Source organism: Trachurus japonicus, chromosome 23, assembly GCF_045865225.1.
Source record: "Trachurus japonicus isolate A0001 chromosome 23, Traja_1.0".
In the NCBI taxonomy this organism is placed as follows: domain Eukaryota; kingdom Metazoa; phylum Chordata; class Actinopteri; order Carangiformes; family Carangidae; genus Trachurus; species Trachurus japonicus.
Window position 1 is genome coordinate 15679843 of NC_140929.1, and position 26971 is coordinate 15706813.

The 26971-nt window shown below is 41.9% G+C and overlaps 1 protein-coding gene across 1 annotated transcript; it reads right to left on the reverse strand.

Moving 5' to 3' along the window:
* Positions 1 to 1238: 1238 nt before the first annotated feature.
* Positions 1239 to 25268, reverse strand: LOC146962750 (protein phosphatase 1H-like). Its single transcript, XM_085769641.1, has 10 exons — positions 24868 to 25268; positions 17016 to 17205; positions 14494 to 14868; positions 11850 to 11962; positions 11561 to 11645; positions 10221 to 10339; positions 5831 to 5894; positions 4458 to 4565; positions 2093 to 2244; positions 1239 to 1638 (listed from the first exon to the last, which is right to left on the reverse strand). The coding sequence occupies exons 1-10, from the start codon at positions 25101 to 25103 to the stop codon at positions 1491 to 1493; spliced, it is 1590 nt and encodes a 529-aa protein (XP_085625767.1). The 5' UTR covers positions 25104 to 25268; the 3' UTR covers positions 1239 to 1490.
* Between the last annotated feature and the right edge of the window lie 1703 nt (positions 25269 to 26971).

Sequence of the window (26971 nt, forward strand, 5' to 3'; positions counted from 1 at the left end):
CATGAGAGCGGCAGCAACTAAAACTACTGAAATTAATCTAAACGTTTGGGTTCAATATCAGATTAAATGACTTGTAACTGAACATTTTCTCTTTCACATGTTGAATGACTAAGCAATTCTCATATGAACTTTGTTCATAAACCATATCGAACTTCCCACCCCCCCACCCCGCCCCGTTGCTCCATACAATCCCAGATCCCCTTATCTGTTTTACCATCCCAACAGTAAAACAGTTCCCCTGTGAGTCTATACGTGCTACTATGAGGTGAGGAACTTCAAGTCTTCATCTTTTTTCCTTCTGCGTCTCTGATCTGTTCAGCAAACTGGCAGCAGTTCTGCAGCAAAACAATCCTTCAAAGCCACACTGTGGCGAAACGGAAAATGCAGCTGACCTGTCAGCTCTGTCCATGGTCAGGAGATGGAGGGTTTTTTTTTTTGTTTTTTTTAAATAAACAACTTTGACTGTACAGTACGCAGGAAGAGGAGGGGAGTAAAAGAGAGGGTAGAAAAAGGAGGGGCAAGGTATTTTACAGCATCGAGACAGAGATATGAAGAAGGGAAGAATAGAAGAGCATTCGCCTGCTGTAACTTTCACATCTCTGCAGAAGTTCAGGAGCTGATGTCACACACAGTATTCTCTTTAAAATGCCAAATTACTTAAAAGGATAGTTCACCCAAAATTCAAATTGCATTCATTATCTACACATCCTCATGTCGACTAAGGGCTGGGAGAAGTTTCAGAGCTATCTGTGGCTTCTCTGAGTTACAGGGGGTCTCGGCGTAGCAGTGCATGTCCATATAACGGTTGCAAATGGATACCAACTGTCTTCGTAACAAAAAGACACACCAAAAACATCCAAATACCTCCATGCTGCTCGTATGTAATGTCCATCTTGTATTGAAGCCCCGAAATGCGAAATTGTTCTGAAAAAAATTAAATAAGTCTATATTTCATGCTTGTTTGTAGCGGAAGCTCCTTGTTTATAGAGGAGCTTCCGGACATTACATACGAGCAGCATGGAGGTATTTGGATGTTTTTGGGTGTGTCTTTTTGTTACGAAGACAGTTGGTATCCATTTGCAACCGTTATATGGACATGCACTGCTACGCCGAGACCCCCTGTAACTCAGAGAAGCCACGGATAACTCTGAAACTTCTCCCAGCCCTTAGTCGACATGAGGGTGAGTAGATAATGAGTGCAATTTGAATTTTGGGTGAACTATCCCTTTAATTTGATTTCTGATGCAAATTTAATTGACTTAAAAAAAAGACTACTACTGCAGTTTCCCTGTGTAACCAAACTGGTGGCTGACAAACTATATGCTCCACATGACCTCGTTCTAAGGGAGAAAAACAAAAGGTGCAAACGTCACTGAGGGAACCAGAATGGGGCGGCGGGGGAAGAGGGGGTTCAGGACTAACCAGTCCTGTTGGTTTAAGACCTTCAGGCCCTTCAGGGTCCTTGAACGGCAGTGCCTCCGTCAGGCTCTTCAAGGCTGACGGTTGCCGTACATCAGCGGTATGATAAAGACTGAGATGTCGTCCCCGGAGCCCAGGCGCTCGTTGGTGATCCTCCAGCCCCGGTCCCTCAGCACGCCACGGGCTCGCATGACCAGGTCCTGTGCCGCCATGGTGTACCTGGACAACAGAGACAGCTTTAATATCACAGTGAATCTGCAGTTATTTGGTTATATAAGAAGCTGCGGCTCATTTTATTCAGTTTGGAACAAGAGGCTACTTGAAAATTCAATTGCGTCCTTTTTAAATGTAGAAGGTGACGGTGGCAGACTGTGATGAGATTTTAATATTTTGGTTGAGACAGTTGATGTCTGTAGACTTAAAGTGATGAGAGGACACTTGACCCTCTCTGCTCTGCTGTGCCAAATGTTTTAGTCAAAATGCGCCACGATACAAAGAGCAAGTGGTGAGCGGCCAAGGTTGCACTTTATCCTTGGAACAGAAACTGAGCCTGTTAAATAAAATATGCAGCAAAGTGGCAGTGACGGCGTTCACATTTGGGCACGGCAATGGAGCAAATGTGAAACTGAAAAACAAGACGGGAAAAAATGGAAAAAGAGACAAAGCGTCTCACCTGTGCAGGTCGTCGGGGTCGCAGTTGGCTAGAAAAGAGGTGACCGACTCGGCGACTTCCTGGTTGGAGAGGACGTCCCAGAGTCCGTCTGTCCCCATCACCAGGACATCATCAGCTCCGTGCTCGTAGTACGTCAGGTTATAAACCTTAACCTGCGCAACAAACCGCAAAACATTAATGTTCATTCTAAAACACTCTGATCAAGTCACATCTCTATGTTTCAGATCTTCAAAAATGAAGTAGAAGCATCACCACAAAACCACAAACATTTGGTAGGTTTGGGGAGTCTGGTGCCTTTGAACATATGAAGGATATAACAGGTTTATCTATTTGAAAATCTTATTCATAATGTTGCCAGACAATTGTAATAACAACCTAAACCTGCTCGTTGCAAAGGCAAGTATCTCTGGTGGATTCACTATACATGAATGTGGACAAATGCACCAATCAATTAAACTGCAGCAGCTGCAGCTGCTTGGTACATAAAATAAAACCCAGGTCGAATTTTTTCAGATGTTTTATTTAATTTCAAGATAATAAAAAAAAAGAAAGAACATTAAGAACATCAAAAAATAAAATGACAGTGTTATTTGAATGATATTACTTGTGCGCTGCCATTCAGGTGACAAACTCGTTACATTTTCTCCAAGTTGTTTAATCGGGCGTCGTATAGCTCAATGGGTTAAGCAGGCGCCCCCATACACAGAGGCTACAGTCCTCACTGCAGCAGACCCCAGCTCGATTCCCCCAGCAACCCTTTGCTGCATGTCTTTCCCCCCTCTCTGTCTCTCCATTTCCTGTCTTTCTCTCTGACTGTCCTGTCAATAAAGTTGTAAAAGCCCAAAAATATACTTAAAGAGTCCCAGAGGAGTTTGCTTTTGATTATAAAAGAGTCTCATATTAATGTGGATGAATCTACGTTACCCACACTTGTTAATGGGTCCATTTTCGATAAATATATCGTTTTGTCTTTATAGTTATTTTGATATTATCATTTAGTGGTCGGCTCGCCCAGCATTTCCTGCTTTCGGTTTCCTGGACGCTGCCAGGCGGGTCATGAGAATAACGCTGCCGGATCGCTGTTTATGGTCGGAACTACGACGGAATCTGATCGTCTTCGAACCTCCGACTTTCATTCTTGATGAATGAAAACATTCTTGGCAAATCGCTTTCGTCCGTCTTGCACCGGTCCAAGAATTTAACCGTGCGCGCAGAGGCTCATGGGAAATGTAGTGTGAAAACACTTCGCTATCCGAAACTCCTCGTAGTCCCTTTAAATTAAAAAAAAAAAAGTTATTTTAAGTTGTTTTCTCTCTAATTACCCTTGTTTTCCTACTTTGTCTTCAGACGTGTAGTGCCACCTCATGTTCACTCAACATGTTGCTATTTGAGGGCATTGAAGGCATCAGCTGGACTGGAAGCACCACATACTGGCTTTGTCAGCACAGAAGAACAGTGACCTCAAATTATAAAGATTTCCTCTCATGGAAGTTTCTCATCCGCACTGACATTTGGACTCATCTAGAGCTCTTCACACCTTAATGAACTCAGTGCAGTTTTCATTCGCTGACAGAGTTTGGTGAGAGGTGAGAGGAGTTGTGTTTGTAGGAGACAGAGAGACACAGACAGAGACACAAAGAGCTGAGAGGAGTTAAATCCTCCACGTGAACCTGCTGTGAACCCGGGTATTAATGAATTAAAGATCAAGCAAAGAGCTCTGGGAGGAAAAAATGCAAAACTCTGTAAGACGAACTACGTCAGGAGATGAAAGCGCTTTGAAACCGGTGCCAGACAGTCAGACAGGTGAGCTCATATTCTCCAGCAGCAGAAGACCTGGTTCAGACAGAGTAGGCAGCAAAATGCCACTTCTAGTGACTGTGGAGCAGATTTAATGGGGTGCAGAGGAAGGGCAGGTCGTGTGACCGAAGTCATGACACGGAACAAGCGACGGAGTCGGGGGCTGGCGAAGAGAAAAACTACAGATCTCACAGATGGAAAAGAGGAGACGGGAAACATCTGCAACATGGAAATTTGTAATAATCGTAGCAGCGACAGGAAGCAACTCAAATCTGAGAGGTCAGGGAGATAGATGCTGACATGTGCACCCACAATCCTTTGTGTTTGGGGAAAACCTAGCATGACAAAATGAAGCACAGCAAAACCTGACACCTGCTGTATGTGTTTATGTCTTCCTGACTGCACCAGAGACAGGACAGGATCATTAGGACTCATCTGTGTACCCCATGCTCCCCAAAATTTACATAATAGCTGGATTATAAAAAAATAAAGTTTTCTCTTTCATGGAAAAAAAACTGTTTCTTTATCTGTTTTCAGGAGGTGTGTGTGGTGGTGTAACGTGTGTTACCTCAGGGCAACAGGAGAGGAAGGGCTTGATGTAGATGTTGGAGTCGTGAACTTTGAGATCGTGGTCTCCGAGGCCGCGCGTCACGCCGATGGTGGCCAACACCCGAGCCTGTAAAAAAAACAAAAAAAAAAAACAAAGACGGGGCAGGTTTGCTTTCAGCTTTTCTTTGAACATATGGAGAGAAACACGGTTCTCCATCAGCACGTACAACATACGTAGGCGGCGGAGCCGGTGACAACTGCTCGCTGCACAGTGTGTCGCGATGTAGATTTGCATTGAAGGCGAGATAATGCATACAGATGGTCTTTGTTTTTAAATCAGAGGGAATACGTGGGTAAATACAGATTGCTATATGTCAGGCTGGCAGGATGTTCGCCGGTTCAGTCTGTCAGATCTCACATCTGTTGAAATCTAAACGTCAGGTTGTTGGCACCGGCTGAGAGCTCCTGTGTTGCATTGATGTTCATCATGTAGCTGTATATACACCGAACAGGCTGATCTTCCTTTAACACGCTGATTTGTTCCCTACACGTTGTGTGCCAAAGGAAGCTGCATTATGTGCAGCAGCAGTCCTCAAATATATCACACAATGTATGAATGAATGTATAATTTAAAGTGTTGGCGTGTGTCCTGAGGGCACGGAAACTCGGCGGTGTTATTTTTCTATTCCTTTAATTATCAAAAAACCTCCTTCAATATTCCTCCACTCTTTCATCCCTGAGTGACTTTAAAGACAGAGGAGCTGTGTGGTCGACAGAGGCTTTTTCCTCCCTCCTCTCTCTCTTTCTCTCTCTCAGACGACGACTTGTTTCGTCTCTTTGCATGAAACTGAGCTGATTGAAAATATGAAACAAACTGACACAACTTGAAGCGTTTTTGTGCAATTTATTTAGGGGAGATGTTTTCAGTTTTTCCGTGTCTACTTCTACTTCTCATCTCTCCCCCTGCTGTCCCAGTGGGGATTAGCTTCACTTCTCAGAGAGATGACTGTCATCTCCCGAGTGCTGCGTGTCCATCCGAACACCAGTGTGTATGCGTGTGTATGTGTGTGTGTGCGTATTAGAAGTAGCTACTGGAGTGAAACGGATGGACCGTCTCCTCTCTCTTCTAGTCTGGATGTACATTGACACAAACACACACACACACACACACACACACACATCCACATCCACAGCGGGTTACTCGCACATCAGAGACCAAGTGTTCGCCCACTCTCTGGGTAGCTGGCAGGCATGGAGAGAATATGTGTGTGTGTGTGAGTGTGTATGTGTGTGACTGACAAGGTTGGACAGAGTGATTTACTTTTTCCTCTACACTGCTGAATTCTAGATATATGTTCAGGTCGTGGACTGGACACATACACACACACTTACCTTTTTCCCTTCACCGTATATCAGTGGAAACTTGAGATCTTCATCTTCGATGGTCTTGTACGCCCTGTGTTTAACGACAGAAAACAAGATCATGACACACACATACACTCTTAAAACCCTCCTGTTGGCCTTTTGGGTCCTGTTTCCTTCCTCCATCCTTTCTCCCATCCTTCTTTCCACAATCCTTTTTTCCCTCCTTCCTTCCTTCCTTCCTTCCTTCCTTCTTTCCTCCCTTCCTTCGTATGCCCCTCTGCTTCCTTCCTTCTGTTCCTTCCCTCCATTTTTCCCTTCCTTCAGTCCTTCCTTCCTTTGTTCCCTTCGTCCTTATTTCTTCTTCCTTCCTCTTTGACCCAATTGACCCAATCTGTTCCCTCCCTCCACCTATTGTACCTTCCTTCTTTCCTCCCATCTCTCACTTCGTCCTTCCTTCCTTCCCTTCGTCCTTCTTTCCTTCCTTCCTTCTTTCCCTTTGTCCTTCCTGCCTGCCTGCCTTCCTTCCTTCCTTCCTTCCTTTTCCCCGTCGTCCTTCCTTCCTTCCTTCCTTCCTTCTTTCCCTTTGTCCTTCCTTCTTTCCCTACGTCCTTCTTTCCTTCCTTCCTTTTTTCCCTTCGTCCTTCCTTCCTTCCTTCCTTCCTTCCTTCCTTCCTTGACCCAGGAGGACAACAGGAGGGTTAAAAAAAAGGGGGCAGAGTGGAGTCAGTGAGACGAGTGAGTGTAAACTTCCAAGGTTTTTTTTAATTAGACCGTCTCTCCTCAGTGTCACATCGACTCTGGGAGACATTTTCGTTCTTCAGCAGCACCAACAGTCAGCACTTTCTCCAGCCTCTCCCTAAGGTGCGTTTTTTTAAATTTTATTATTTAACACATGGCCACAGATGTAACACAAACAAATGCACCTGCCATCTGGCTGACGACTGGGCGCTTTTGTCTCACTTTATCACATCATTATTTAGTTAATGTAATTTGTGAATTGTAAACACAACCTGCCTTTCACCAAACATCAAGACACAAAGTTAGCATCCAGCTGGAGAAGGTAATGAAACTAAATGACCACATTTTTCTATATGGAGTAGGAGGGGAGGAGAAACCAGCCACAAGAAGAAAGAGAACTACAAAGTGATCTCGCTCTGCATCAAAGTACCAAAAAAAAACCCATCAACTACACTGTCATAAAGTAATTTCCCTTTTCTATCCTCCATTGTTAAAATTCAATTCAGTATTGAACATTTATAAAACTTAGGGACTTTCTGGGGTATTTTTTATTTTTATTTTTAAAAGGAATTGGTGCAGCAGGGGCTGAGATATTCTGTCTTTGAGTATTTTAGCCCCTGATATATGGGATAAGGCTCCAAAAATAGATGCAACTTGATAGCTTCTTTTTGTCAGGACCCTCCCTGCCTTGATAGAAATCCCACAAAAAAATCTTCAATAAATAATATTTGAAGAGGTTCACTAATATACTAAGAAGTGGGAAACAAAGCGACTGATATTCTTTGTGAAGGTTTCCCCCGAACTTTGATTTCGCCCGCGCCTCCATACGAGAGCGTTTCTCTAGAGTGCAATAACAAGTGTTTTGCTGCTGAAAAATTTAGTGAGAGAAAAAAGGAGTAAAGGGGGCGAGGGGGGATGGGAGGGTGGGGTGTTGGCGAGAAAAACACAAGCCAACAACACAAAATAAGTTCAGAAGTGCACAAGTGGAAGCAGAAGATTTGAAAACACACTTAGAAATGGAGCTTTGATGTCAGACTGTAAGACTCCATGGTTTGACGCTGATGTACTTAAACTAGCTAGATTAGACTTGGCGTCACCAGTCAGCGAAGAATATCAACTACTTCAAACGGCTTCGTATCTGACCGCCGTTTGCTCCGTCTGTCAGTCTGTGTCTCTCGCTGCCCACTTGTCTGTCTCAAACTGAGATATGTACTTTTCGCAGCCCCAAACACAACCCTTGTCTTTTTTGCCTGGGCTTTTTTTTTTTTTTTTTTGGTTTTCCTGCCTGCCTTTCTGCAGGAGGAGTGAAGATACAGCTTCATCTTCTATCAGCCATCCTCCCTTCCTCCCTACAAACTTTACATCTCTCACTGAAAGAGAGGGAGAGAGACAATGAGTCATACACTGCACTAATTTATCCGTTTACTCTGCTGAATGAAAATGCTTATATTCAGTCTGACCTTCTCCTTTGCTTTGACCACCTTATAGAAACACTTATAAATGCAAAAAACAGTCACTATTTCAATTAGAAATATGAGTTTTAAAGATTTTCCGTGGTTTATATCTAAACATCCTTCAGTTTTCATCTGTTTGGTTGGACAAAACAAGCAATAAGCAAACACAGCCGAGGGCTTTGAGAAATCCTGACGAGCAGTTCGGCCCCTTAAGCTTTGGCTCCTTATGAATGCTACCTTGCTCAAGGGCACCTCGACGGTATCTGCTTCTGGTAAACAAGCTACAGTAGCCAAAAGCAGAGTCATTACAGTCTCTTAGTTTTCTCAAATGTCTCAAAATTATTCTCCTGCTGCCTGGGTTTGTGCCCGGGCTAAAATTCAACACGAGGAGATTTAAAAATGAGACAGCTGAGCTATGGGGCTCTGTGTTGAACCTTGCTAATTTATTGAATAATGTCAAGTCCAGAGGGCTGTCATTGAATGCCTGCACTGAATCTTGTTAACTTATTATTTATTACATTGTATCTAAATTTCATAACAGAATGTACTGGTGTTTATTTATGAACTTACAACAGCCTCTGTTTGGATAATATTTCAGAAATATGGCTTGTTAAAAATGAAAATATGTTATAATCATATTTTCTTATCAACATAGCATCTGTAATGTGCAAGGGGTCACAAAATTATCACCCAACTTTGACCTCAGCCCCATGGCCTTTTTATTTTAACATTATCTTCCTATCTGTTTTGGATAATAGCTCGAACTTTGCTGTTTCGGTTTACTCTCATTTCTAACCTTCTCACTGTAGCAGGAACCTGTCTGTAGCACAAACAACGGCTTAGCTTCGATAAACCCACTGTACACAAACTACCCAGCACCAAACAGCAGAGAAGAAAAAGTTAGCGGCTAGCTAGCTGGGTTAGCACAGCCTCTAAAAAACAGATATTTCCCTCAGGGGTTTGTGTAGAGCAGTGATTCCCAACCACGGGGTACCTGGAAACATTTATTAATTTATTTCTAAGATGATAAGTAAATATTACCAGTCATTTCATAAGCCCATTACTAAAATGGTAGGCTACGTGCGCGCCATGCCAAGGCCACACCAAACATTAATAAACAGCTCAAATGTCCTGTTACTGTTGCTCCGGACTCAGAGAGCTGAATGTTATAATGTTATGAGAGTTTAATAGAACAAAGGCGGGCTGATTTTTATGTACTATTTATTTTTATGTTTATTTTTAGTTCAAAAAAACAGAAATGAAGGAGAATTATTATTTAAAATGCATAATAATTTTCCGAGCTAACAGGACAATGAACAAACTTTTGTTCATTGTCACAACATTTGTCACATAGAAACATGACTGAAAATAAATGTCAATATTGCTCAGCTTGTATAAATTAGCTGCTATTTGCTAACAGGTTTGCTATCTTAAAACATGAAAGTGTTTTGTTTACAGTGTGTTTCCACTGCAACAACAAATATAATTTTAACATTCCAAAATTTAGCACGATCCCTGCGCAGGTAATGACAATGTTTACACAATACCATATCCTGTTGATAGCCATCAACAACATATAAAACCACTCTAAGCTACTTCCTTGCGTCAATAAGAACTACAACACTGTAATCCATACAGTGGCTGGCTACTGAGGGAGTGGGCCCTTATTGTGAAATATATATCACACACACACACCACAGCAGTGCGGCGTGTGCATCTGTGTGTGAGAGCGAGTGTGTCAGTAAAAGCACATCTCATTACTGGCTTCCACTGCAGCCACAGTTTAACAGCGTGGTGCCTCGCAATCCCACATAACCCTGCACACACGGACCCAGCTCTGCTGTATCATCGTATCTTATCAAGTTAGACTGCTCCCTCATTAGCTCTCTGCCGGTCTTCTCAGCTCTGACTGGGTAGAAGAGTTTGAGCAGCAGTGCAGGAGGGAAAATGAGTGCGAGGAGCAGGGATTCAAACCATGGTGAGATAAACTAATGAAGTAGTTTTGAGATCAGTGTTTCATTTAAAGTGATGGGGCCGGGGTTAGCACTCCCATAAAATTAGAAGGTTTCATTTCACATCATAACTTGACAGGTATGATTCATAGTGAGGCAGGCTTTATTGTGGATATGGAGTCTGCTATCTCTAAGTGTTTTGTCTGCTCGGGGAATATGGTGTGTAAAGGAGAGAAAATTAAAGAGACAGAGGGAGACTGGAGGGGGACTCACCAGCCGTTCATGGTGAAGTCTCGGTAGAGCATCCTCTTGCCCACCTCCTTTCTCTGAACCCTCCGGGGAAATTCCAGGTGCGTGAACTCATTTCCTAACAGGTGAGGCTGCATGAAACCCTGGAGGACAAGACAGCGATGGTCCTCGAGTCAATCAAGCTGCTAAACGTGTGGCAGATTTGCAGATACAATGAAAAGTCATTTTTCATCACTTTGGTTTCTTTGCCCTTTGTCACTTCACTCATAAGCCCGATTCATCCTGAAAAGCTGAGGCTGGAAAGATATGATATTGCAGAATTAAAATTCTGCTGACAATATATTGGCCACTTTTCTTTCTTTTTTTTGCCTACACACATAAAACAAACAAATGTCCAATGATTCATTCATTGGTGTATAGCTCCTGGGTTCATCATGATGTAAAAAATAGTCAAAGTTAAAGTCCTGAACAATCAGGAAATTGTAGTATTCAAAGAAAAGAAGAAAAATGTCTCTTGAGACTGTTATTCTGTTACCTATCATGTTATGAGATTAATACTACTCAATGGAATGATATGTAAGAAGCATTTCAATTTTATAGATGGTGTCATCAGTGAATTGCTTTGTGCAATCTATAATAAAAACCTATATCTAAGTTGCAGATGTGAGCAAATATTTCAGAAAGTGGAACCATATAATATTTGAAATTTTTATCTGATTTTGGTCTATCATCAAAAATACCCCACACGGAAAGAACCTATAGGTTTTAATATAGGTTTGATATATGACATACATGAAATTGGCCATTTTCATATATATGCATATATGCTAATATATATGGTGCATATATGCACAGATAAACTGCATATAGGTTTCATATATGCGCATATATCCTCAAGAGGATATAAAGGCTATATATATATATGCTCATATATGAAACCTACATGCAGTTTATCTGTGCATACTGTATATATATTAGCATATATATATATATATATTAGCATATATGCGTATATATGAAAACGGCCAATTTTATGTATGTCACATATATTCAAACCTATATTAAAACCTATAGGTTCTTTCCGTGTAGGATTTCCGGTTTATTTTCCATCAATTCCTCTGGGTGAGCTCCATCCATAACAAAGTATCATAATGCATGTGCTCAGCTGATGAGCTTGTTGCACGTCCTCACACTGGTTGCATTCCCCTGTTGCTCGGCTCTGTACGAGAAACTGACGGACTTCAAATGCCTCATTGATTGTGTTGCTAACAACACTGTGTGATTAACCTTTTGACAAATATGTCCAGACTTATGTATATTATTATACTCTTCACAGAAAAGACACAAAGGTATATTTTTCTTACCAGGAACTGGAGTCGCTGTCGCTCTGATTCAGGCGTGAACTCTGTTGACACGGGAACAATCTCGTTGTTTCTAATAATGATGGCCCTGCGGAAAAGTTGGAAAAGTAACGTAACCTTGCCTCATTCAAAAGGAACAAGCAGCTCTATTAGTGGCACCTTCCATCTCTATCTCCCAGCATGGCTGATGCACTGCCATTATATGTCTCTGGGAGCCCTGGGGTGCACTGCAGTGTAATTAACCCTGCGTCCTTCACAAACCGTTTCATTTAGAAGGGATGAGCGCACGCACCTGCTGTCACCTGCGTTCCCGACGTATAGTTTCCCGAGCAGGTACACCACAGTGAGAGCCGTGCATCCTCCTGTGATGTTGTACACTTGCTTCTCCTTCTCGATCTGGGCGTCCTGGGGAGAGAGAGACAGACAGTTTCTTTAATGAAGCGTCACTTAAGAGGACGGCAACAAAACAAAAGGTCGTTAAAACCAAAATCCACACTGTGAGCAGCCCACACAGGCAGAGAGAGAGTTTCAATCCATAGTCTGTGTCTCGTTCTGCTCAATAACTCTAACACAGTAAGTGAGCAAGAGACCAGACCGATACAATTTGATCAACTTTTCAGAAGGGCAGACCATGTGTGTGGGCATAGTTGTCAACTATCGATCGATTTAACCTGAACCTCTTGTTGCCCGTGTGTCAGTAAACAAGTGCTTGTCGTGCATGAATAATGCAGATGGTGATATGTGAGAAGCTTTCTATCTCCACTTCCGAGTTTTACAGAGCCTTGTGCTGTGGCTGTGCAAGTGCACACTCCCAGATTGCAGTTATTTTTCTGCTCATTTTATGAAAAAAAAAAAAGTCCAAGCTTAAGATATTCTCACTCCTCCTTTTATGTCATTCCTATCCTCATATTCATACAACCGGTACATAATCACATGAATTCCTCCCAGCTTCACAGGTCTGTGCAGACACCCTGCAGACAGAAGTCTCTGATGAGCAGCTTCTCCCCCCCCACCCCCTCCGCAGGTGGATTTCTTTCTGCAGAGGCCACAGCTTTAACTGACGCAGTGATCGTCTACAACAAAGGATGTCAAATCAAGTGTAAGACGGTTTCTAGCCCACAAAACGGAAAAGGTGACGGGCGGAGGGGAGAGAGGGGAGGAGGGGGTTGATCTTAAAAGAGCTTTCGTAGTGATTTTTTCATAAGTAGTCCTAGGGTAGAGCTTGAACAATGTACGCTGCATTCTGTTGCCATCTAGTGGTGATGTAATGATATTTAGTGTATGAACACGTCTCTCAAAGCAGTTAGAAAGAAGCATACACTCCAAAGCAGAGATGGAAATGTCAAGGAAACACACGACCGGATGGGATAAAAGAAGCAGTTCTGTTTCAGGCGCGTGCATTAATTATTTTTGGATCCATTTGGGAAGACGCAAAGGTAGATTTCATAGGGCTGTTTCTCCTTTCTCCTTTGATTCAACAGCAATTGATGGAGAAACATTTGGTGCGATGCTGCGGCGAGGACAGACAACCACGGTCTAACGTGTACGGATGAGTGGCATTCAGCCAGCGGCCATCATTTCATAAGGCAGCCAGATGCCAGTTTGTCCTATAAACTTTGAACAGAGATGCTAAAGGTTGCGGTCCGTGTGTGTGTGTGTGTTTGTGAATTTGTCCTCAGGTCAGAATATCAGTACAGACAGCAAAGCAAAAACAAAACAAGGGATCCAGAAACTGACACCAGCCTTCGTTTATCTGTAGCTGCATGCAGATGTTGGCTCCATCAGTCTCTATATTTCCCTATGTGCTTGGTATCAATGTAAATATGGACTGTATACACGCTGCGGTGGTGTAGCTGTGCGTGGGTGCTGCCAAACATGTGATGCATTTAAGTGTTTTAAGTGTTTATTATTTAAATAGAACCCACTGTGAGATGACTCCATGTCTTTCAGTTCAATAGTCAAGAGGATTTTAATTCCAGTGACAGTCGAACACTTGTGGAAAGAGGTCGGCTTCATTTAATTACACCACATTGAAAAAGGGTAAAAGGATTCAAGGACTCAAGATGTATCTCAGCAGATTAAAGCCAAGGCAACAACAAAGGACGCCTCAAGTGCTTCTCATCTTTTTGACCCCATCTCGTCGGTTAATCCTGACCTTTGCTGTGTTTTTATGCACCTCATGTTCAAAGCCACGCTGGTGAAACTCGTAATGACTACGGATAGCACCTAATGACGGCTTTTCATTATGTGTATTTATCCCTTTGATTAATTAACTTTAAAGGAAATCTCAGAAAGCTGCTTCCATATTGAAATGTTTCGTTCTATCCTATCAAACCCACTGATGTTCAGTTGATTGTCTTAAAAGGCTAAAGAAGGAAACTGAGACTAATATATTTACACTGTATGACTTAAATGACTTGAAAGATGAATTGATAATCAATCAAAATTGTCAGAGATTAATTTGCTGTAATGATCGGTTTTATATGACTGCGTTCAGACGGGAAAAAACTGATAAAAATTGTGGGAAAATGAAAACTTGACCCATTAAAGCATTCAAGTGTTGCAGCATTTTTCCATGGCGGATGTTTACACAAGTTCTTGTAATAGTGTGATTCATAACACAAATGTATTCCTGTGTATTTCCTGCCATATTTCAAAATGTCAGCCCAACCTTAATAACATTAACACTTAATGTGGATACTTTTAGAGAGCGAAGAGCAGGAAAAAAAGGACATAAAAGCAGAAGTGTCAGACGACTGATCCCTGAATCCCTGATGATGAAAACTTTTCTGCAACCTTCACAGGACATTTCTCAACATAAGAGCATCAACCAAAATTAAAATTAATAAGTAATGATGCATGACGGGGCGTGAAAAACTTTCAGGACTGATGGGGATGAGCTGATTCAGACACTGTACATCATGACTTTGACTCACCATCTCTTTGAAGGCGTTCTCTATGGCTCCTATCACCAGGCTCTCGTGCTGGATCTTCTTCTCCGTGAAGAAGCGAGGCGGCGGCGGCGTGCTGGACGGGGAGCCGGGCGCGCCCGCCGCCCCTCGCAGCGAGGCGGCGCGCGTCAGGGAGCGGTGAGGGCCCGGGATGCTTCCCTGGAGGTAGGGGTTGTTGTTGTCAGGCTCTTCCCCAAGCACGGTGGGAGGCGGGGAGGCCAGGTTGCGCAAGATCTCAATGACGGCCTGGAGCTGGCAGGCGATGTGGTGCTGCAGCAGGCGGGAGGCGACCACCGCCGCACCGGATCCAGCGTGACCATCGAACAAAGCCCAGTAGTGAAATACCAGCCCTTCACTGTCCTGCAGACACAATGTACAAAATGTTATTATATATTTAGGGAGAGGGTCTATAGGGGGATCGCCATTCAGATCCAAGTGTGAGAGTGTGAGTACTACACATCACAAACAGTAAAAGTAAAAAAAAACAAAAAAAACATGTACCTAAACTTATATCACACCCACATGACACAAAACCATTCTGTGAATAGGGTGTGGATGGAAACACTGAGGTCTTTCCTTGTGCAATCAGTGACTAAACACACACACACACACATAAATCAGAGTTGGGACAAAAATGATCTTCCTTTTTCACTTCTATATGTTTTTAAATTTAAATTTGACCTCCCTTTTTGTGCTGTCGATAGATAGATAAACTTTATTATAGACTCGTCCAGATTAGAAAATACAAGAAAAAGGTTTAAAAAACAAACAAACAAAAAATAAAACAGTAAGGGGTCATCTAACAACCCATTTTTAAAAAGGCACTTATACCAGTGTTTCCAGAGCTGTGACGTGCAGCGTGTGGCACTGTACGTGATGTTCGTCAGTTCCAAAACAACAACCATATTCAGACGACAAATGAACTTAAACATCACGATTCGCTCACATGGATTGAAATATTTGAACGCCCAGTCATAACAGTTCATTGTAACAATCAAAAACAAAACTATGCAGATAGTATCACACCAGTCTTTAGCTAGATAATATCTTTCTTTTCTTTTTTTTTAAAGGGGAAACAGATGAAGACAGACTAATGCTGCTGGATGAACTTGTGGTATGAGTGAGTCATAAGTGAAAGGAGAGACCCAGGAGAAAATATCATGACTCATTCTGTCCAACAGTGTGTGGGAACTGCGGAGGTCACATCTCCAAATCTCTTCCGTCGAGGGGAACAGCCCGAGTCCTCCTCAAACACTTCCACGCCAGCGGCGTTACACCATCTGCTTGGCATTACCTGACCCTCAAAAGCACACTGTTCCTCTGCTGCAATTTCATCTGAGGATTCCTACGAATCCACTTTGTCTCTGACTCAATACTCTGAGTGAGTGATTCTCATATTTTTGATGACTGACACTACTAGAGAAGTATGACAAAAACACATTGTGAAATCCTAACTCAGAAACTGTTACTTTGAATTATAAAGTCAAGCATGTTTTATACAACATACATAATTTATACAACACCATATTACAGCAGACGTTTTCTCAAAGCACCTTCACTGTACTCTTTATATTTTAGCATTGTAGCTTTATTTGATTTCAATGACGCTAATCTTTGACTTTTATCAAAATATCATACACCATAAACTGTTGTCTTAAAACCTGCTTGTGTTTGTAAAAGAAAAAATAAAATAAAAAGATCCCACTCATGTCAACAGTACACAAAGCTCCAGCTAGCAAGTGGTTAGCTTAGCTACAAGCAGAACCCTCTAAAATTCACTTGTTTCGTCTGACAGAAAGTGTAAAACCACAAGTTTTTGTTTGTGCTCAAGGTTTAGTGAAGTTATCAATTAGCACCTTTGAACAGAGCTAATCTAGCTGTTTCAACTTGTTGACTGTTCATGCTAAACTAATCTGTCTCCAGCTTAATATTTAACATTTAGTCCAGTGTTTTTCAACCTTGGGGTTGGGACCCCATATTGAGTCGCTTGAGATTCAAATGGGGTCGCCTGAAATTTCTAGTAATTGATAAAAAAATTACTGATGAAAATATATTTTTTAATTATTATTCTTTTTCAAATTATGATTAAAAACACCACACACAATCTTAAACAACTGTATTCTATATTTTAACTTTCTTGAATAAAAATCGAGTTCAAATAAAATGCAGCATATACAAATTGATGAATCTTGAATGACGGGGTTGCCAGAAATTTGTGATGTCAAAATGGGGTCACGAGCCAGAAAAGGTTGGGAACCACTGATTTAGTCACAAGAGGGTTATCAATGTTCTCATATACCTGTGGACAAGAAAGCTAAGTCAAAAGGTCAAAACCATTCTTTACACTTTATCCTTCAAATTGTAGCACATTTAGAAATGTTACAGAGATTTAACCACATTTTTAGGGCCTTAATGTGAACACAACTCCAACTGTTCTGCATATGCCTGTGTGCCTATGTATGTTCACTGTATCAATCCTGTGTTTGTGTTTATGTGTGTATATCCACCTCTCCCAGCTTGCCGTGCTCCATGCGGAGCCCGAGTCCCTCCCCGTTGGGCAGAGAGTTGCGTCTCTTGGCGGTGGGGGTCTTGCTGGGTGTGGAGGGAGGGCAGTAGCTCATTGGCCTCCTTCTGGCCACCACCACCTCGCAGCAGGCCTGGTCCTCATTCAGCGCGCTTTTACCAGCATTAATCACCCTGTGGGAGAAGGAAGAGGACAGTCAGCATTGGTATACAGGATGAGTCATATTTAAGGCTATAGGCTTGTCTACAGAAATTCAGGCGTCTTCTCTTATATGAAAATATATTTAGCAATATACCCTTTTCGTTTTTCCAGTTTAAATTTTGCTACAAGCAACAGATTCACCGCTGGCTGTGATTTGCCAGTCTGACAGCTGTGGTCCGGAACAAAGGTTTGAATGAAAGCCGACCTCAGACGCTTTTTGTAGGATGAAACGGTGCTGCGGTCTTTAATGGTTATTATGGCTCACTGCAGGATCACAACAATTAGTCAGAGACGCAGCCTGAGGTTTCTCTCTTTTCACCCAGTGAGGCAGCTGGCTTTGTATGTTTCACGTTGCAGATGATGATCAAACAGAAAGCGCTCGTTTGTGGTACGGCTCTGTTGGGAGTGTCCTGATGCATCGGGACAGTCGCTTCTGGGTGAATTAGTGGTCTTTGTTTGTGTGTGAGTTTGTACACGCATGCCTAAAGGTGTGCGTGTGTGCATGTGTGTGGTCTTATTCAGCCTTATTTAAGCAGACAGGACAGACCACAAAGAGAGATGATGTCGTGACCCAGTAACAGCTTAGGCCAACCACACACAGTAACTATGTGGTTTGACTAAACATAATAATATGATGTCTCAGGTTCTTGCTCTGACAATTTTTTGTGTTGTCATCACATGTGGTGCAGAGATCAGCGCTGACCGGATGCCTTATGTGATCTGAAAAGAATAGAGCAGCTGTTTCTTTTTATTGACTGTTTCAATAAAAAGCTTTACAGGCAAAATATGCGACTGAGTGGGTCACAGGGTGGAGAACGTGATGCAGTGAAACTGGCCAAATGTTGTACTTTTTCTTTTAGCAATAACTGTTGATATCATCATAGCTATGATTTTGTCCTTTTCTATTAAACATTCAAGTCCAAATCACTTATGGCTGGGCGGAGCTGTCCATGGTACTGAAAAGGGAATTTAAAGGTGATAGCTACAAGTTTAATTCCTTCTGGCCAGTAGGTGTTCCACTCACACTGCCTGCTCTCGCTCCAACCTTCCGTTTTACTGGTTGCCAGTTACAGCAGTAGCTAAAGTTCTAATGCTGTTGCCACAGAGATCATTCCATGCCGACGTTGCCAATGTAACCAGATGTAAATATTTATATATTTTGGACCCGCCAAAATTTATCAAACAATTATTTATATACTATTTTTAAAAAATTCAGTAAAATTAATACTTTTATTCTGCACCCCTCTAGACATTCTGTGGATGTATTTTTTTTTTTTTTTAATTAATCCTTTTGATGAAAATCTTTTTAACGATTTGCAACTTTATTCTCTTGGTTCTGTTGCTGAAAGATAGGAGGACCTTGCTGCTGTATTTTTGCAGTCATTCGAAGTGTCTTCGTTATTGCTCTTTTTTCTGTGGACTTTCAGTTTCTGAGTGTTATTAACTTTGTCAGAGCTGACTGACTGATGTGGGAGAATCTGGTGTAGAAGAAGAGAAACTGCAGCAGAAACATGAGCTCTCCTATAGAGGTAAGACTGAAATATGACTGTAAATTTAAAAAATTTCTCCTGCTAGAAGCGGTCTTACTTATCATCAGCGCATCCACACTGGAGAAAGGCCTTATGTTTGTGACCAGTGTGGGAAGAGATTTACAGCTAGAAGGAGTCTCACCGATCATCAGCGCATCCACACTGGAGAAAAGCCCCATGTTTGTGACCAGTGTGGGAAGAGTTTCACTGCTAGAAGCGGTCTCACCATACATCAGCGCATCCACAAGGCCTTATGTTTGTGACCAGTGTGGGAAGAGATTTACAGCTAGAAGGAGTCTCACCATACATCAGCGCATCCACAAGGCCTTATGTTTGTGACCAGTGAGAGAAGAGTTTAAGCCAACCTCAGACTCTTCTTTAGCACTTGAACTATTTGACAAATGAAATGTCTCAATAACATTTATATGCATGCAACCTGAGTGGTCAGATTTTTTTGTTGTCACAAGTCATTTTTACAGAGTTACTTATTTTCGATAAGTAGGCTACCTTTAGCCTACTTATGGTCAGTAGCCTACTTGTGGAAAAATATTTTTTAAAATATGTAAGCTGGCGTTAGCTTCAATTCCTAACGGTAGCCTAACGTGAATGTTGATAATGTAAATAGAGAAGTAGTAAAACTGTGGATAGTCAACAACACACCTGAGATAGATTTCACTTTATTCAAGCTTGGAAGATGCTAACAAGCTTGTATTTTTAGCCGAACACCGGAACGTTAAATAGCTCAACGGTTGTTGTGTGACGGTGTTAGCACAGAGCTAACACACTGAAGTTCTGAGACGTCTCCACACCTTCCCTGAAATAAATCTCGAAACAATGTTTCACTGTGGCATCATACAACAAAACAGTCATCAATTCACAGCATGACAGGGTTGCATTAACAATACATTCCCAGTTATTTTCACAACTCAAAGGTGGCAACCCTAAATTAGCTTAGCCCAAGACCAGGCTAGCAGACCTGTTAGCATGACTTGCGTAAGACTTGTTTACACAGCTGTAGCATTTTAATGCATATAACCCAGTTTCTACTTAGTGACTCAACTGAATAAAACCCCCTCCATTAGACACATTAGCTTCCAGTGTTAAATTACACACACAACAACTAATTTGCAGTGATGCACTTTCACTGGCCCGCTCAAAGGTCGCTCAACCTGCAGAACCATTAATGACCGCTGATGTAACAGGGCTGCCAAAATATGGAGGAGAGAGTGAGATGGTGACGACAGATCCATCAAGACTGGCAAGTCCGACAGACATCTCTGGAGGCTGTTGTGCGTGTCTGTGTGTCTTGAGAAATTGGCATGTCTATTTATAGACTCAGACTGTGGGATGTTTTCTGCTAGGCAGCATCATTGTCTAGTTCTTAGCCTCAAAGGCTTGTTAACCCTAGATGGAAAGAGATGAAGAGGTTCAAGGAGAAACAGCAAAACAAAAAGGCATGTAAGATGTAAATGAGGCTATATATGCTTATGTATGTGTTTTCTAATATATTTTAGATATTCTACTGTTATCTTCATCACAACAAGTGTTTGTCTGCCTAGATTTCTTATTTTCACATTGTGTGTAAAATTAAAATTTTTAATACGTATAAACAAAGAGAATTTAATTGAAGAGAGGCAGAAGGAGAAAGAGAGAGAAAACATGTTTGAAAAGCTTGTTAGCTGCCTGTTGCACCTGTCTGGTCACCATCTGGGTCTCAGAAAAGAGAGGAAGGAGGTGGAGGGACAGTGTTGGAAACATATCCGCATCTTCATCACAATGTGCAATGATTTAATGAGAGGAGCATGCATAAATACAGACCTCTGTATTTGATTTTTTCCAATATGTTCTAATGTCGCTCTCGTCTTATTCCTATTAAAGTTACTTTTTATTTGAAATCTTAATAAAATCCATAAAGCCTCAGAGACAATTCATTCATCATTATAGCTGCAACAGTTAGTTGAATTGATTAACAGAAAAGGAACAATTTTGATGAATGATCGATCATATTCAAGCAATAATGTGGGAATGTGCTACATTTTTTTCTTACAGTATATGACATAATGTCTTTTCAAACTACTGGTTTAGAGAAAGAAAATAAAACAATCTGGCAACTTCTAAAGGTTTTTACACACAAACCATTAAATCAAGACACTGACAAGGTCCCTGTTACAGAGACGTTGATTGATCTTCTCCAACCACGTGTGAAAAATGTTTTTAAAAACTGCTCGCCATGTCTTGTGGTATTACGGGATCTCCTGAGCCAAAGCTGGCACTACTTTGGTTATATGTGTCATTCATCATCATGAATGCATAGTATAAAAGCCATTATGTCCAGGGGGCTGGATTTCTCTCTGATTACTCAGCTCTGCTTTCGAACCTAATGCGTTACCACTGCAGCCATAATTACAGTGGAAAATGCCCTCTGAGTTATTACGGCTATAAAACCCTATAGCACATAGATCGCTTTTAAGCTTGTTGACACACACGCACACCGGTCCAGGATGCCTTTGTCTGCATCATCTAATCTACTGTCAGCAAACACAGTAATAAGATGACCTGTGCGAGTACGAACATGTGCTGCTGATTGTGGTACTGTATCTGTGATAAAAATGTATTCATGTGAACTTTTCAACCCTGAATGTAAAAACTATGAGGGAAAGAGCCATCCTCATCCTTCATAACTACAGCACATTTAATTTAATAATCCTTCTATGTTTCATGAAAGGTGCAGCTGGTGCTATTGTGCACTTGTGATTGGGAGTAATCCTGCAACTCATTTGTCCTCATTTCACCATTTGCAGGAAGAGTGATAGTCATTTTTATTTCCCTGCCAATCAAATTTTTGTTTCATTTGGAACAATTACCTTCCCCCCCATTAGGAACAAAACCTAATTTTCCCCTCCATTGTCAGACATCTAATGCCCTCTTTGTTTCTCTACCCTCTGCAACAGATTCTGGGCCAGACATTGGCCCCAAGGATGTTATAATTATTTGGAGAAGCACAATGGCTGAAAGCTCTGCTTCTATTTAACTTGGAACATGAAAGGCACAATAACAGTGAAACAGCTATGAGTTAAATACAGAAACAGCCTTTCAAAGAGTCAAAAAGCACTTTTTCTTCAGGATTTTGGTCATGATTGGACAACCACCTGAATGCACGAGATAAGAAAAGACAAAAATGAGTTTGAATGCAATGTCAAAATGGAGGCTTTAGATATCTCCTAATGATGCTTAATGAGACTGTGAGGCCTGTTACTAACATAATGCTGTAATTATGAGAGGGGGGGGGGGTTATGATTTGCCCCTTGAAATTCTTTACATCTTTTGAAACAATGAGTCTTATTTTTTTTAAATTATTTATTTATTCATTTATTTATTTATGTTTTTTAGGGGGGCTTTTAGGCTAATTGATAGGATAGCTGCAAAGAGACAGAAAATGGGGAGACAGAGCGAGGGTGAATGGCATGCAGCAAAGGCCTGCCGGTGGAATCAAACCGGGGCCGCTGCAGCGAAGACTACAGCCTCTGCATATGGAGCGCCTGCTCTACCTAGTGAGCTAAACGACACCCTGAAACAATAAGTCTTTGATTTCAGAAAAAAGCACGTAAAAAACATCAGCCTATTTGGCTACTTATCTTAATTATACATAAATTAGCAAGTGGCAGAACATCAGTGTTTTCTGTTCCTATTTTCAAGTTGTACGTTTGACTTGTAACATTACAAGAGAAAACGTCTTTAGGAAGAGGAGCTCCTTGAGTTCGGTTAACATAATGCTACACTGCATCCTTAAATGGAGCTGCTAGCGCTACCCTGCACTTTGATATAACAGCATTCTGGTGTGTGGATCAATGCTACACAGTGGATATGTTAAGTGCAATAAGGGCTTTTTAAAACGCTCTTAGGTTGTGAAATAGTTGGCTACTAATGTAGGCTATAAGCTAGCGTGATATGCTAATGTTTGCACTTTAAATCAAGGCAAAAAAAACCCCAACAACTTTTATTCCTAGGTTTTTGGATCATAAAAAAAAACTAATAAATTGTGATCCCTAATCAATCGCCTTTGTCCATTCTGCTGTTTGTTGAGGGCACTTATGCTTGTGTGAAGCAGAGTGGAGACGGTACATGAGAGTCAAACGGCAGCTGTAATGACAACACAGGAGGCTTTAATTACAGATAAACGCTGATTCGAGCTGAACTCATTAACCACACCGCTCCCCAAAGAGACACTTCACGCCCGCTCTGAGTATCAGTGCGAGTCGAGTGTGTGTGAGAAACGTGGTTATTCACAGTCACTGGGTGATAGAGTAGTGTGTCAGACACACACTGAGGAGTATCTCTCAACATTTTCCACAAATCCCTCAAACTTTATCTGTATGATTGTATTATAATCCAGTGCCAGAGAGGAGAGGAAGGGAATACACACGTCTAATAATATAAAAAGGGACTTTGAGAGAGTAATGTTACATGATTCGTGCAAAAAGAGCCTGGCTTTGCTGAGGAACTACTATAAAATGCTTTCAAATGTAATCAGTTATTGGATTAACGCTGAAAACAGAGTTGCATCAAAAGCAGAAAGGTGCATCATATCTCAGTTTATGATGGAGGCCGAAATATCACCTGATATGTAAGGAAGTAAAGGAGGTACATTGACGGGTTAGGGACATTTATCAGGACAGTGGTTCATTAATGAGACCCCTCTTATCTTTATCTACACAGTAACTGAGGAGCTATGTGACATACTACTGCTTAATCGGCATTAGTTCCAGATTTGCTCCTTGCTGACTACTCAAGACTTTGTGTTCCTTATTGTGAAATGCCAACCACACACACAATAAAGGCATCGGAGCCGAGAGACAGATTTCTATCTAGGAGTTCACTTTTGTGATACATTAACCGTGGCAGAGGAAGGGATGCAGCAGCAGGGAGCTCAACTGCTGACATCATGTAGTTAATGTGTTCAAAAGACTCACAAACAGACACGCAAAGGCAGCAAGACTGAAATACCAACAGAACAAACTGCTGACATTTAAGTTAAAGTCATTTCTGCCATTTACCACACATTATGATCCTGCTGTGCTTCTTGTACTGCAGCTTGCTTTCTTTCTTTCTTTCTTTCTTTCTTTCTTCCTTCCCGCTGACCTGCCGTCGATATTACACAGTACATTTATCACAAGTGTGCTGATTATTACTTGAGAGAATCACTTTGTCCTGTTAAGAGCTCCCTGCTGGTCGTGGCCCCCCAGGCTACATCCTGCAACGCACTGCAATCATTACATTAACACATGTGATCCAACGTCCAGTTACAGCCACATGTAGACACCTGCAACACACCAACGCCTCATCACGCCACTTTCATAATAAGTAACTGCATTCATGTTTTAATGCACTTTAAAAAACAAACAATTAAAAAATGTAACAGCCTTAAGGACTAAACATTTTGTCAGCGAATGCACTATATGATTCTGAAAATTATTATTGTGCACTTTTCAAGTCACATAAATGACACTAAATTTGGAAATGGGTTGTTATTTTTGGATCACAAAAAGAGTTTTCCTATCAGGAAAAGTGCAACTACATAAGTAGCCTAAAACTGCTGTGCAAAATGTGAGGCCATAAACAAATTGATCACTGCTGTACAGCTGTATGTTGATACTGATGGAAGCAGCAACAAAGTCCTCAATTAACAGCGATCTAGAGAGTGATCAAAAGGCCATAATACGAGGCTGCATCTGACTCAAGTGCTTTCACACACTGACACAAAGTGAGCACAGTTGTAGCCTAATACCCCCGATGCTGCTGGTGGAGGATGCATCATCCCCTCGCACGTGAACACCAGCTTGACTGCTGTCATCGTGTTGAACAGCACGCAATTACAGTGTGGCGCTAAAAGCTGGAGCAAAGCTGCGCAGTGGAGATGGGTGCAGGTCACAACAGGTGCAGCTGTGGTGCTTTGTGTTGTCAGCCTGACACAATGAGCGCAGGTCTGAGGTGAAGTGCAGAGATGGACACCTGCTCCTGGGCCTCCTCAATGCATGATGCTTTACATGATTATACCACTGTGGTGACAGGCAGGAGCCGCAGCAGCAGCCGCCGGGGTTTACTTACTCAGCGTATCCGGTGGCCCACGGTAATCTCCTGGTTTCCTTCAGGATGAGGATGGGCCGGGCTATGTGGTCCGCGGAGCACTCGATCTCATCCGGGGACAGGCCGAGGAACTCGGGTCTCATGTACGGGAATTTCAGCGGCAGCTCGGAACCAGGGTTGCCCCCTCCACCGGAGCTACCGCCGGCCATGATCCCACCCATGAATCCGGCCACGGCGGACTTGACCCGGGTGAGCATGTTGTTGGCGCGTCGCGGCGGGGCGTCCGTCGGCCGGTGCGCGGCGCCGCGGCTCCCTTTCCCCGAATTCCCCCCCAGCTCGTCCGCGCTGATCGACGGCAGGCTCGATGGAGAACAGGAGGCGGAGGAGCAGGAGGAGGAGGAGGACCTCAGATTACCACGGCTTCATTCATTCATTCAGAGCCGAGGCATGAGCCGCAACCGGGGGGCAGGGCGACGAAAACAGCAGAGATGCTTCAAGTAAAACCCTGCACACCCCCATGGACAGTCATTGATAACAGCTCGGCCGTCGTGTACGCGGAAATACTCTGAAGATTATCGAGTCATGTGACACATCCAACGGATCCACACTGTAAAAAAAAAAAAAAAAAAAAAAAACAGAAAAGAAAAGAAAAGAAAAACAATCAATGATGATCTTTCTGGTAGCCAATATGAATCTACTTAAAAAACAGCATTAAAAAGAAAGGAAAGAATAAAAAAACATGCAAAATACAATGATGTGAAATCCATTTTTAACTTTGCTTTATTTTCAATTGTTGCAGAAATGTTCAGGAAACAAAAGCAACAGACAACTTAAAACTGCTCCTTTTGAAAACAGAAGGCCAAACATGCATTGGAAACAATAGGCAGCTGTAGCCTATAATTTAACCTGTTTAAATCAAATCACCCCGACAGTAGTTAAAGGGTCGAAAAGCTGCAATGACTCAGTGTGACTGACATTTTTTACAGTGCAGGATGAGCAAAGATTGATAATTCTTACAGGGCAGGATGAGCAGCTTACAGCAGCTGACAGCAGGTTAAAGGTAAATCAGGTCTATATCCGTGATACGGGCTATAGAGGAGGTCTGAGCAGAAACTTACCTGTGGGAAAGAGCCGCTTTTTACAGTCAGAGGTGTCCGGCACACTGTCATTTTGCTGTTGTCGAACATCCCAATGTATTGTATTATATTAGGCCTATATTATATTATATTATAAAATATATAGACACTCAAAAGAGGGATGAGTTTGGGGTGTTTCCTCCAAATAAATCCCAAAGTCTTAGCTGGAGCAGTCTGGAGCAGCCCGAGGGCGTCACTAGCCAAAATAATGTCACCGTGTTTGCCTAGACTGAGCTACAGGTTTTCTCCCTGTTACGCACAATCACATGACCAAAAAACATAGGGGACACTCAGTGATGGCCCAAAGTGTTTTGAGTCTGCTACCAGTCAGGTAGTAGTCAAAGGTGAACAGAGACAAACAGCCTGGCACTTAGCCCAGCCTGGGATTCCCTTAATCCTTCCCAGTGAAAAAGGTGTAATATGTCCCTGTAAGAAATAAATGGGATACGACGCAATGGCGAGATTTTGGACTTGATTTAACAAGTTATTCAAGATTAAAGCTTCTGTACTCGCGTAATTCGTGCGTAATTACGCGCAACCAGATTCCTCCGTTTAATGGCAAAATATAGTAAATCAACTGAAAGAAGATCTTCAACTTTGTGGTGATTATGTTAAGTTATGATATGACATAACATGATATGATATGATATGATAATGATTATTGTTACTAATTATTATATTGGTGTTGTCTTCTATTGAAAACTATGGCTTTTTATTAGCTATCTAAGAATGAATTTGCAACACTAAGCTTGATCACTCAATGAATTTAAGTCAGGACTAAAAAAGCTTAAAAGCTGGGACCAATATTTACCTGAATTATTATCCAAAAAAAGGCTACAGGTACTGTAATACACACAGAGTCCCAGTAGATAGAGCCATTACACTGAACTAGTTTAACAACTTGAACCCATTTTTTTCACCCACTTCTGGGAAACAGTAACAAAAACTGGAAACATCTAAGATAATAAATTAAACCACCTAATGTCAGT

Bases quoted from the DNA above. Each gene is read 5' to 3' on its own strand.
- LOC146962750 (XM_085769641.1), bottom strand. From the start codon at position 25,103: ATGCTCACCCGGGTCAAGTCCGCCGTGGCCGGATTCATGGGTGGGATC. The intron at 5,895-10,220 runs GTGAGTCCCCCT...CGTTAAACACAG, and splicing joins GACTTCACCATGAACGGCTG to GGCGTACAAGACCATCGAAG. The intron at 4,566-5,830 runs GTAAGTGTGTGT...TTTTTTTTACAG, and splicing joins TATACGGTGAAGGGAAAAAG to GCTCGGGTGTTGGCCACCAT.